Raw genomic sequence first — 12,916 nt, forward strand, 5'->3', positions numbered from 1 at the left:
ATTTCAAGTACAATCTCTAACTTCAAGTACATTTATACAGGCTGTTATGTCTTGTTTAAGTCTGTTCTTATTATATACTAACTTAAAATGGGACTTTGTCTGAATGGCTCGTCACTTGAGCCATTCTCATCCATGTAAGGGTCATTGTCTTTTTACTTTTCTACATATACAGAAAGATTTAATTACACATATGCGGTAAAGAGATGCATTTTCCCTTTCTTTTGTTAAGGTCAAGGAAATGATGCTTGAATAATGTATTTAACAATTCTTTGCAACATTGAAATACGGATGTGGAATTGAAAGGGGCTTTTCCTAAGGATTGCCAGGGAAGCCATCTGGCTCTGCTAAATAATTATACAGGGAAGTATGGAGTCATTTTTTCAGGTGATCGTCACCATTCGTGATCAGGCCTTTACTTTTTCACATAGAAACTAAAGACTTGAGATTAAATGACACCTATTTTAAAATTGATACTTTTGATTCCCAGAATTAGCAAAATTATGTATATGAAAAAGAAGATACTCTGAAAATCAATGAGCCAAGTATTTAACCAGTAGTTGAGATATATATTTTTTAGTGAAACCTGCTCATATTTAAGGTCTACTTATGGGAAATTTTTCTGTTATTTAGAAGGAATTGGATATTATAGGTAGCAAGTCAGAATTTTGGGGAAAGTTCAGGAAGGAAAGTGAGCAAGAATCATATGTATAAGTCTCAGCAGATAAAATAGTACTTGTACAGGATTGGCCTCTTTTAATCTATTCCATCTTCATATGTTTTCAGGCATAGTGTATTGAAAGATTTGTCAATGGCAAAATATCTCTGACTTTGCAGCGGCAGTCATTGCAAAATTAGTATTTTCTTTATTTAACACCAAATTATTTTGGACCACTTCTATTCTGTGTAAGTGAAATTTTCTATCAGAATTTTCAGAAGTCACCACATTGCTACCTAACCAACTTTTTATTATTTTGTAGAATTCATTAATAGTCATTTTACATTTGGTATTCTTATATATAAATATATAATCACCTTTGAGACACAGTGGACTAGAAGACATTAATAAGTAAAAGTCTCTTCCCTTGTAATATATAATTCTTTCCCTGAAAGTAATGACTTGGAACAAAAACTTACTAAACCCTCAAATCTCTAGCCAATAAAATAGATTGTTTTCCTTTTATGCCAACTGTTGCAAATATTGGTTTGGTCACAGAGGGACCTAACTTGATCATCAACTGGACTAGAATTAACTTAAGTTGAAAAGAAAGTGTTATGTTCCTTATTAAATTATAATAATTGTAAATGGACTATTTTTATAGTCAGCATAAGAGAAATGAATTTTGATTATTTTTGAAGCAGAGTAGAATGCCACATTTGATTTCACACCTGGGTTCAAATCCCTACTCTGCCTTTTTCCAAGTTATTCTCTATTTCCTCCTCGTCAGAGGGCAAGATTAGGATCATCATGCTCATCTTGAAGACTTGTGCAAATTAAACTAAATAATAAATATATTAATTAATCACATGATTATTAAATGCCTGCTCTGTGCTAAGCATGGTCCTATGTGCTGTGAACGTTGGTGACCATGTCAAAATTCCTGCTCTTAGCAGAAGAGGCATACACTGAACATTTAAGCAAATAAAATGTAATTTTAGGTAGTAAGTTCTGTGAAGAAAAACAGAGCCTGGCACATGCAGAAATTTTCAAGTGCCAAAGCAAGAATTTGAACCCATCTCTATTGGCTTCTATTGTGTTTTTTTTTTTTTTTTTTTGAGACAGAATCTCACTATGTCATCCTCTGTAGAGTGCTGTAACATCATAGCTCACAGCAACTTCAAACTTTTGGGCTTCAGTGATTCTTTTGCCTCGCCTCCCACGTAGCTGGGATTACAGGTGCCTGCCATAACGCCTGGCTGTTTTTTGTTATTGTTGTCATTGTTGTTTAACTGGCCCTGGCGAGGTTCAAACCCACCAGCCCTGGTACATGTGGCCAACACCCTAACCATTGAGCTATGGGTGCTGAGCCTCTATTGGCTTTTAAAACAAGCAATTTCCACTATACCTTATTTCTTTTTGGGTAGTTATCCATTCATTGCTTCTTTCAGAATAAATAAGTATGAAAGGGGAGCTATTGATAAGATATTCTTTTATTAAGGAACATCTTTTGAACCATATCTCTAGTGCATATAGGCAATTATGAATTCTTTATATTTGACACTTAATTGCTTTCTGCTCAGTACTTCTATTTAACAAGTATCAATATATTACTCCACACACATATATGCCTTATTTTCTCAGTTGTATTCTTCCGTAAAGGTCAGGACTGTGTCTTCTACTTCAGTGGTTCTCAAACTTGAGTATACATCATAATCACCTCAGAGATTCTGATGCCGGAGATCTAGGGCGAGGTCCACAAATTTGCATTTCTCACACATGCCCAGGTGATACCAATGCTGCTGGTCCAGGGACCACACTTTGAGAACTAGCTACTGTCTGCCTTTTTGTACAGTACTCACCATGGTACTTATCACTTAGCTGAAATGCCCTTTCATCTGTGAATCCGTCCGTGACTGTTCTGTGTTACTGAAACTCCTAGTTGTTCTGAAATTTTAAAGTATATTAGGATCACCTGGGAAACTTGGTGACAAAGCAGATTTCTGGTCGGAGTCCAAAACATCCATTCTCAGCAAGCACCTTAGATGTTCGTGCAGATGGTCCGTGGACAATAGCTAGTGACATTTCTGACTTACAGAGTTGGCCATGTTCTGCTTGCTGTTATAACTGTATTTTGTATTTGTCTCTGTTTGTTTTTTGTAATTTACTGTCGTCTGTTTGTGTGTCTCTCTCCTACCAGAGTCCCTGAGAGGAGAGGACTGTGTTACTCATTGTTGTATCGTCACACTGAGCACAGCGCAGTACTGAAAAGCAGTAGAATGAGACCACCTGTAAAATCAGCTCTAGCACTTGCTAGCTGTGTGACCTTGGAAAACTTATTTAATCTCTCTAAGCCTCAGTTTCCTCTTTTACGAATGGTGGTAGTAATGTTTGCTATGAGAATGAGCTTTGAGGTGTGTGTCAGTGAGAGGAGGAAGTGGCATACAGAACTTACCCCCTAAGTGGAAGCCATTACAGTGTTGTGGTTATAATTACATTATGGAAGAAGCAAAATAAATGTTTGAATTAATGAAAACGCCTCCATTCCTCCATTATGATCTTAGCATTCAAATAAGAGACTCGTGTTTAATACTTCATTAAAAATCTTTGCTTAATTGCCTCAATTAGATACCATTTCATATTTTGGTGTTTTAATAAAATATTAGGAAGTAAAATTGTGCTTTGGATTTTTTCTCTATCCCAGGAAAACCAAGAAGCCGCTTGGAGCCAATGGATACCATATTTGTTAAACAAGTGAAGGAAGGAGGACCTGCTTTTGAAGCTGGCTTATGCACAGGTGCGGAGAATCTTTTTCAGACAATACCTTTTCTTTCCTTTTCACTTTCTTTCTTCGTCCACATTTCATGTTCCACATTTTTTCCCTTTTCTTTTGAGACCGAGCCTCAAGCTATCCCCCTGGGTAGAGTGCTGTGGCATCACAGCTCACAGCAACCTCCAACTCCTGGGCTCAAGCGAGTCTCCTGCCTCAGCTTCCCAAGTAGCTGGGACCACAGGTGCCCACCACAAACACCTGGCTATTATTTGGTTGCAGCCATCATTGTTGTTTGGTGGGCCTGGGCTGGATTCGAACCTGCCACCTTAGGTGTATGTGGCTGGTGCCTTAGCCACTTGAGCCACAAACGCTGAGCCATTTTTCCCCTTTTCTATCCTTCTACATGCTTCTTTCTTTTTCTTTGTATTTTTTATTCCTTTTTTTTTTTTTTTTTTATCTTGCTCTGTGCCCAGTGGCACAATCACAGCTATTGCCTTCTTGAACTCCTGGGCTCAAGCCATCTTCTTGTCTCAGCCTCCTGAGTAGCCCACCAACACATCCAGCTAATTTTCTTTTTCCTGATTTTTTTATAGTGATGTTGTCTCATTATGTGGCCCAGGATGGTCTTGAACTCCTGGCCTCAAGCAATCCTCCTGCTTTGCCTTCCCAAAGTGCTGGGATTATGGGTGTGAGCCACTGTTCCCGGCCTGTTTCTCCTATTTTTGAGACCTAACTGGTTATGTGGTTTTTGATACCCATGTGGATGAGTTTGAACAGAAATAACAATTTTTATAAATAGAGTAACTGTGGGCATTTTTAGTTACCACACACACCAGACTCTTAGATGCTCTTTGAAAGAACATATTTTGTATACATTGATTTTTGACAAATACCAAACAGCAAAATGATGAAGCTATTTATGTGGTATATTGAAATAATCTTCTTGGACTTCTACATTCTGGAAGTGCCTGATGCCAGAGGTGGGTTAATTAATTTTGGAGCATCAGTAGTGTCTTGAGTCTGAAGATATCAGTGGACATGTTCTCACTGACTGATCTTGCAGCTGTTTATTCTAAAATATTTTGTGATTTTAATAGAAACCAAATAGAGATTTCATTTATATTAGTGCGGATTCTAAAATTGTTACTGTTTTTCTCTTGTTTTAAATGTTAAGCAACTTCAAATGAAAATTGTTGGGTTTTTTTTTTTTTTTTTTTTTGGAGACAGAGTCTCACTTTGTCACCCAGGATGGAGTGCTCTGGCATCATAGCTCACAGCATCCTCCAGCTCAAGCAATTCTCTTTCCTCAGCCTCCTGAGTAGCTGAGACTAGAGACACCTGCCATAATGCCTGGTTTGTTTTTTAGACACAGAGTATCTCTGTTGCTCAGGGTGGTCTTGAATTCCTGAGCTCAAGCAATCCAGCCTCCTTGGCCACTCAGAGTACTAGGATTACAGGCCCAAGCCACCTTGCCCAACAAAAATTGGTTGAAAAGGAAAACGAAAAACCAGACCAGGAGAGGTGGCTCAGACATGTAATCCAAGCACTCTGGGATCCCAAGACAGGCAGATTGCTTGATTAGGAGTTTGAGACTAGCCTGAGCAAAGGCATGACCCCATCTCTATTAAAAATAGAAAAATTAGCCAGGCGTTGTGGTGGGCTCCTGTAGTCCCAACTTCTGGGGAGGCTGAGGCAAGAGGATCACTGGAGCCCAAGAGTTTGAGGTTCTGTGAGCTATGATGTCACCATGGCACTCTGCCTGGGAGACTCTAAGATTATACTTTATTGCTGTTTGAATAAAATGTAATTTTCAACTACAAATGTTATAAGTAGTAAGTATCATTGCGAAGACTTACTGTGATGCACTGCTTATGTATTACCTACTTTGATTATCTTTTTCATCATGCTTAAAGCCTGATTTCATTATCCTTAATATGTATAATACGTACACACGTATTAGTATGTTTCTGGGATTCCTTTATATAGAGTGTGTCGTGTTCTAAGCCTCCCAAGATTGGGAAGATGAAGTGGGGATGCTGTGACAAGCACACAGAAAGTCCCTTTTCCCCTATTTTACTCTTTTACCTCTGTCTTTTACTTTCTACTCCTTTTAATTTTTCTGAGTAATCCAATGTCCTTTTCCTCATTCAATGAAAAACAAGTTGTTACATGTATGAGCCAAAAGCCCGTGCTTTTAAGTGCCACATTTAAGTGCCATTATACAGACTAGTCAGTAAACCAATTGGATTAGGAGAACACTACCAGAACCAGCTGGTATAAAGGCAGAGGATGCTGAGAAAATTAGAACAATCCTGATTTTCAGCCTGTTGAATAATAGTCTCTATCAGAAAGGGCCGGTATGTGCAGGAATAACTGTAGTTCTCTAACTCAGGAACCTACTAATGGGGAGGTATATAGTATAGCTGTGGTCATCTGCTGAGTATGTCAGTTGAAATTTCTAAATTTACCAATGATTGAGAATCTTTTTCTTTGTTTGTTTTTTGGGGTTTTTTTTGAGACACGGTTTCACTATGTCACCCTTGGTAGAGTGCTGTGCCGTCACAGCTCACAGCAACTTCAAACTCTTGGGCTTAAGTGATTCTCTTGCCTCAGCCTCCCAAGTAGCTGGGAGTACAGGTGCCCACCACAATGCCTGGCTATTCTTTTGTTTTAGTTGTAACAAAAAAGCTGGCCTGGGCTGGGCTCAAATCTGCCAGCCTCAGTGTATGTGGCCAGCGCCCTACTCATTGAGCTACGGGTGCCGAGCCATTGATTGAGAATCTTGTTAAGAGCATGTTCATATTTTGTAAGAAGATGGATATAGGCAGGGCCTGGTGGCTCACACCTATAATCTAGGCATGTGGCAGGAAGATCCTTGGGGCAAGATTCCTTGAGGAATCTGAGAGCATGTGACAGGAAGATCCTTGGGGTTAGAAGTTTGAGACCAGCCTGAGCCAAGTGTGAGACCCACATCTCTAATAAAAATAGAAAAATTAGCCAGCATTGTAGCAGGTACTGGTAGGCCCAGCTACTCAGGAGGCTAAGGTAGGAGGATCACCTGAACTCAGGAGTTTGAGGTTGCTGTGAGTTAGACTGATGCCACAGCACTCTAGGCTGGGCAACAGGGTGAGAGTCTGCCTCAAACAACAAAACAAGGTGGATACATTAAAATTTAGATTCATTTTTGTAAATGGTACTTTAAAAAATAAGGATGTTAATATAATTATTTTATAATCATAAATTATAATACTATTTTAATACGATACTATAATACATATTTTTATTATGATTTCAATATACCCTATGTTAACAATAACGATATTACTTAAGAAATATTTTGAAAACATTCAAAAGGGACATTCCTTAGAACTTAAAGTGTTTTTTTACTCCTCTTTGAAGGTGACCGAATTATAAAAGTCAATGGAGAAAGTGTGATTGGCAAGACCTACTCCCAAGTAATTGCTTTAATTCAGAACAGGTAAGATTCTTGGAACATGATTTATTTTGGCTGAAGATGGGTTTTGTAAATCAAGAGTAGATTTAATATAATCTTGTATTCCTATAAGGAATTAGGGTGATGTGGAGGTACAGAACTTTCTCTTAGAATGGAGAATGCATTTGAGAGTTGCTGAGAACAACTCACTGAGGATAGCTTAGATTTATCAGATTTGTGATTAAAATCCTTTAGCATCTGAGAGGCATACCATTTAGATTTATTATGTTTCCCCCTTTTATTTGAAACAATAAATGTATAATTCCTTTATAATAAATATATAGATAAATGCATGCATAGTTTATTTTAAAACCTCTTACTAAGTTCCGTTAGTTTTAAGTATCTAATTGAATAATCTTCTTGGCCTAAATCCATTCATTTGTTCTAACCAAGACAGCAAGACAGTCTGTTTTAATCCACTTGTCTGCCCACATTCTACAGAATGATAGAATTTTGAGCTCTAAAGGTAGATAGCTTTAGAGTGACTGTGACACCCCCAAGATAATTTAGTCTTACTTTCTTTCACCCACACACCTAGAATTTTTTTTCCCAAGTTACAAATAAATCAAAAACCAAAGAGTTTACCATATTGACTTTCTGTCAAAACTAGGCCGAGCTGGGTCTGATGCCAGATAATTTTATTGTAAGGATTCTTCTCAGATTCAAACACAGGAACTTTTGATATCCAATTGTCACTGACTTGTCTATAATTCAACCGAAGTTTCTGAAGATTTTTATCACGCTCTTCTCCAACCATGTCTAAATCTGTTCATGCAGTCAGCTAAATTATTTATACTAATGCCCCAATACATTGCCATTTTTTACAATTAAATGACACGGATCATGATTAATTGATCACAGAGTAGTCGCTTTAATGTTTTAATATTTAATGGGATTATTAGAGAAAAAATCTCTTAAGCTTCATCTCTACTGTGGACAGTGAATTTAAAGCCTCCAAGGGGCAGCAGGAGGCTTTCCATTTTCCGTTCCTCAAAATAATTTGCATTACCATAAATACAACTATGTTTTGTCACCCTGTCATTTAAAGATTTTAGTGTATTTCTTAATGTCTCTTCTTTAAAAAATGTGATCTTTCCAAGTAACCACAACTTAATCTTTATTTTCCTCAAAGTTCACATTAATTCTTTTATTACAGGTAAAATTTTACTTTCAAAGTACTAACACTTTGGAATGACAGTCTTAATTTTTCAACCCATTAAAGGAATTTGAAAATTAGAGAATTACTGTTTTTTTTCATAATCTTATTTTCTTTTAAAAAATTGTGTTCCTTTTGCCTGCAGTTGGTAGCAAATCGATAATACAGCACAAAGCCATTGATTCTGCAATGTATTAATGTAAAAATGTATCCTTGCAGAAGAATTTATCTAAACGTCAGTATGTATTTTCTACCAACTCTAAATATTGAAATACAAGTGCCTACATATTTTACTAAAGTGATTTGAACCTGTGGTTCTTACTGGTTTTCCATTCTTACAGCACTCATGAACCTAAAAATAATAGCTCGAATCTATCAAAAAGAGACACTAGTCGATTATTTTGAGTGTTTTTTTTTTTTTTGGAGTGTTTCTTAATCTCTTCTATTGAGAGGAAAATCTGCCTGGTATTATAAGGTTAGCTAGTAAAGCTTTTGGTGGAGATAGTAGCATTATTTTTGCCATACCTAAATGTAATTCCAGATCACAGGATTCAGTTTAATTAACCCCTTTGAAATTTTTGAAACCCAGAGAAATTTCTCTGTCTTTTTTTCTTTCTTTCTTTCTTTCTTTTTTTTCTCTCTATGTTGCCCTTGATAGAGTGCTGTGGTGTCACAGCTCATAGCAATCTTAAACTCTTGGGCTTATGAGAATCTCTTGCCTTAGCCTCCCAAGTAGCTGGGACTACAGGTGCCAGCCACAACGCCCGGCTATTTTTTTGTTGCAGTTGTCATTGTTTAGCAGGCCCGGGCCGGGTTTGAACCCACCAGCCTCAGTGTATGTGGCTGGCGCCGTAACCACTGAGCTACAGGCGCCAAGTCTTCTCTATCATTTTTAACAGAAGGTTTACAGTATCTAAATAAGATTTTGAGCTATTCCTATAAAGCAATGGTTCTCAACCTTCCTAATGCCATGATGTATTTTCATTGGTACAAAGAGGTCTCAACCCATAGGTTGAGAACCGCTGCTATAAAGTCTCTAAAATCATACAGAAAAAGACAAATAGTTGAGATACTATATCATTTTTAAAAAATGAATCATTTCAATAGTTGTTATAGGGAACTGATATCCTTCACCTCTGAGGCTAAGAGGGAAAGTGTTGAAGTTAGGATGTTTAACATTAGTATGTCAAATCTGAGGAGTTTGTGACTCTTTTATGTCAATTAATTTTTTAACTTGGTAAACAGAACATGTGATTTAAAAAAATATATAATTTGTGTTGTGGCTTGGATGAAATAATTTGTATATTGATACTGATACTGTTATGAGTTTTGTTCCAGGACTATTTAAGCAACATATTTTATATTTCTAAGTTAGAAACATGTTATGAGATTTGACTGATAATGAACAGCACGAACATGGTACGGTGGTTTCTTTCGTAATATACATAATTAACTTATGTATGTATGTAAAAGTGACTTCATGCTGATGATTTGGTTTTATGAAGCAGAGATTTTAAATCGAAATTAAAGTCTTAAACAGTTCAAAAAAATACTTGGTGAGTTAACTATTTTTCCCTTAAGTCTTTCTGATATACTCCTGTCTTCCCTAAAATAGTATTTACCTATATTCAATTTCAGTGATACAACATTGGAACTTAGTGTTATGCCAAAAGATGAAGACATTCTCCAAGTGGTAAGTTCTATTTATTTAAAAATGAATTTATAGTCATGAATGTTAATAAAATATTTTTGAGATAGAGGTACACTGAATCAAAAGAAGATCCTAAAGTTTTAAAAACCCCTCCGATTCCTTTAACAGAATCTGCTATTCTCTAAGTTTTATGCAAAGTAAAGCAAATTTGCTCAAAATTCTCAATTTAGAATGAGATTCCTGAAGAGGTTGCATAGAATGCAACTAGAAGTTAGTCATCTGGCCAAAAATAAAAATTCAAAGCACAAGTGATTTAGAGTCTTTTTTTTAAAATATGAGGGCAGAAATTATATGAACTCTGTCTCCTAATTTTCCTTCCAATAAACATAATAATGTCTGTAAATTAAGTAACCAAGCAGTTTTATTAACAGTTATCAATTCATTCTATTAGAAGCAGTGTTTGCAATGAATGGAGACTAAAAGTTAAAGAGAAAATATATCTGGGTCTAAGAAATGAAACAGTATAGTTAAAACTTTAGCATTTAGTCTCACATAGTTTCTGGAAAGCATAATAAGCTGAATGGAGTACTAAACTCCTTCAATTAGCTTAAATATTGCTGAAAGTAAAAAAGATGATAAAATATGTCAATTTTATTCAAGAAAATAATACTTCAATTCAGTTAGCCTTTAAGATCAGAAAAATAAAATAGAACAAGAAGAACTCTTTAAGTAACACACTGACAACTAACAGATCTAGGAAATGACATTGGCCACCAAAGTTTCTTTTTTTTTTTTTTTATTAGTTCCTCTCGGTGAATAGTTGGGTTTTCTTTTCTTTTGTTACTTTTTTTGTGGGGTGACAGTCTCACTTTGTTGCCCTGAGTAGAGTGGCATGGCATCCTAGTTCCCAGCAACCTCAAACTCTGGGGCTCCAAGTAATACTGTTGCCTCAGCCTACCTGGTAGCTGGTACTACAGGTGCCCCACCACAGCACTGCTTGTTTTTTAGAGACAGAGGCTCGCTCTTGCTCAGGCTAGTCTCAAGCTCCTGAGCTAGACATTCCACTCGGCTCAGCATCCCAGAATGCTAAGACTACAGCCTGGTGGCTCTGGCCTTTTCTTTTCTTACAGCTAGATTCAGGAGAAGTGGGGGAGGAGAGGCTGTGATGTTTTTCATTTGTAAAATATGAGTTTGACTTTTGCTCAACCTAAGGTCTTGAATAATCTATAAACTTTTTTTTTTTTTTACAAAAATGTCACTAACGTGGATCCTAATGATTCATCTTTCTCACTTGACATGTAAAATTGACTGAAATCCATGGAGATGGGCCCAGTGTTTTCAGGCATGTTGATTTTATGTAGGACCGGCCCATTCCTGACAACAGATTACCCTTTGCAAAGTATGTGACTCTGCTGGGTTCGAGGAAGCTCACCAAGAATGGTGCAGCTCCCTGCAGTAATTTTCCTAAGCTTATAGATGCAGAGGTACTTGTACAGTTCCTGCTCTGATAATTCAGCATAGTGATGGAGCAGCAGACATAACCGCCGACACTAATGGCTTTGAAAGTCACTAGACTGTTGAATCGCCATCACAGCCTGCTGTGTGGTTGATGACGATCAGCAAACCGCTTAATGCAATGGAAGAAAGAACTTTCTAATGATGCCATCAGTGGGAAAATAGGTTAGTTAGTCTGCCTTGTTATATTTTATTGAAGATAAGCAAATCTTGGGACAGAGTCTCAAGCTGTTGCCCTGGGTAGAGTGCCGTGGCATCACATATCACAGCAACCTCAAATTCTTGGGCTTAAGCGATTCTCTTGTCTCAGCCTCCCAAGTAGCTGGGACTGCAGGTGCCCACCACAATGCTATTTTTTTTGTTGCAATGTCATTGTTTAGCTGGCCCAGGCTGGGTTCGAACCCGCCAGCCTCTGTGTATGTGGTTGGCGCCCTACCCACTGAGCTATGTGCACTGCCCCAGCATTACTTTTTTTTTTTTTTTTTTTTTCAGTTTTTGCCCAGGGCCAGGTTTGAACCCACCACCTCTGGTATATGGGGCTGGCACCCTACTCCTTTGAGCCACAAGTGCCGCCCCCCAGCATTACTTTTTTAAAAATGATTTTATATGTGTTGTAATCAGTATAGTATTCTATTTAGAATTAGGTATCCATTTGTCAGGTGTGGGCCCAAATGGTCCTGCATACTGTAAAAAAAGTGAATTCTGTGGGTCTTTTTTTTTTTTTGAAGAATGTTATTTTGTCACCCTCAGTAGAGTGCTTTGGAGCCTCAAATTCTTGGGCTCAAGTGATCATCTTGACTCAGCCTCCTGAGTAGGTGGGACTACAGGCACCTATAATGCCTGGCTATTTTTAGAGACAGGGTCTCACTCTTGCTCAGGGTGGTCTAGAACTCCTGAGCTCTGACAGTCTACCTGCCTCGGCCTCCCAGAGTGCAAGGATTATAGGCATGAGCCCTGCACCTGGCCTAAGTCATCTGCTTTGTTTTTTCCTCACCCTACAATTTTTTAAATCTAAAAACATTTCAGATTCTACAGGCATGATAAGTCTGCTACTGTTCTCTTTTCATTAGGGCTTCCATTTTCAAATACAAGCTATTGAACTATTATAAAATACAATACCTATATAAAGGGTAAAGGAAGCTTAAGGAAGTAGGTGGAGGCTGGGCACAGTGGTTCATGCCTGTAATCTTAGCACTCTGGGAGGCTGAGGGTGGGTGGAATGCCTGAGCTCATAGGTTCAAGACCAGCCAAAGCAAGAGCAAAGTCCTGTCTTTAAAAATTAGCCAGGTGCTGTGGTGGGTACCTGTAGTCCCAGCTACTCCGGAGGCTGAGACAAAAGAATTGCTTGAGCCTAAGAGTTTGAGGTTGCTGTGAGCTATGACACCATGGCACTCCACCAAGGGTGACAAAGTGAGACTCTGTCTTAAAATAAATTTAAAAAAAATATTTTTGCAAATTGAAAAAGTTACGTTAAAAATGTTTTGTCATAGTCTGTTGAATCCACAAAAGCTATTCAAGTGGCAAAAATTTAATTGTCTAATTTTATCAAAACACCTGTCTATTTTATAATATAGCCATTGGACTTAAAACAAAAATTGAAAATTTCTGGCTCGGCGCCTATAGCTCAACCGGCTAAGGCGCCAGCCACGTACACCTAAGGTGGCGGGTTCGAA

The 12,916-nt window shown here is 37.6% G+C and overlaps 1 protein-coding gene across 1 annotated transcript in view; it reads left to right on the top strand.

The window, feature by feature from the left end:
• ARHGAP21 (Rho GTPase activating protein 21) overlaps positions 1-12,916 on the top strand; it is a 149,338-nt gene that overhangs the window by 87,578 nt on the left and 48,844 nt on the right. Inside the window, exons 5-7 of the mRNA XM_023511438.1 lie at positions 3,360-3,452; positions 6,828-6,906; positions 9,716-9,770. Coding sequence (XP_023367206.1) covers positions 3,360-3,452; positions 6,828-6,906; positions 9,716-9,770 — 227 coding nt within the window. The remainder of the gene's footprint in view (positions 1-3,359; positions 3,453-6,827; positions 6,907-9,715; positions 9,771-12,916) is intronic.

Source organism: Otolemur garnettii, unplaced genomic scaffold (assembly GCF_000181295.1).
Source record: "Otolemur garnettii isolate 467f Iridium unplaced genomic scaffold, OtoGar3 scaffold00019, whole genome shotgun sequence".
Taxonomy (NCBI): Eukaryota; Metazoa; Chordata; class Mammalia; order Primates; family Galagidae; genus Otolemur; species Otolemur garnettii.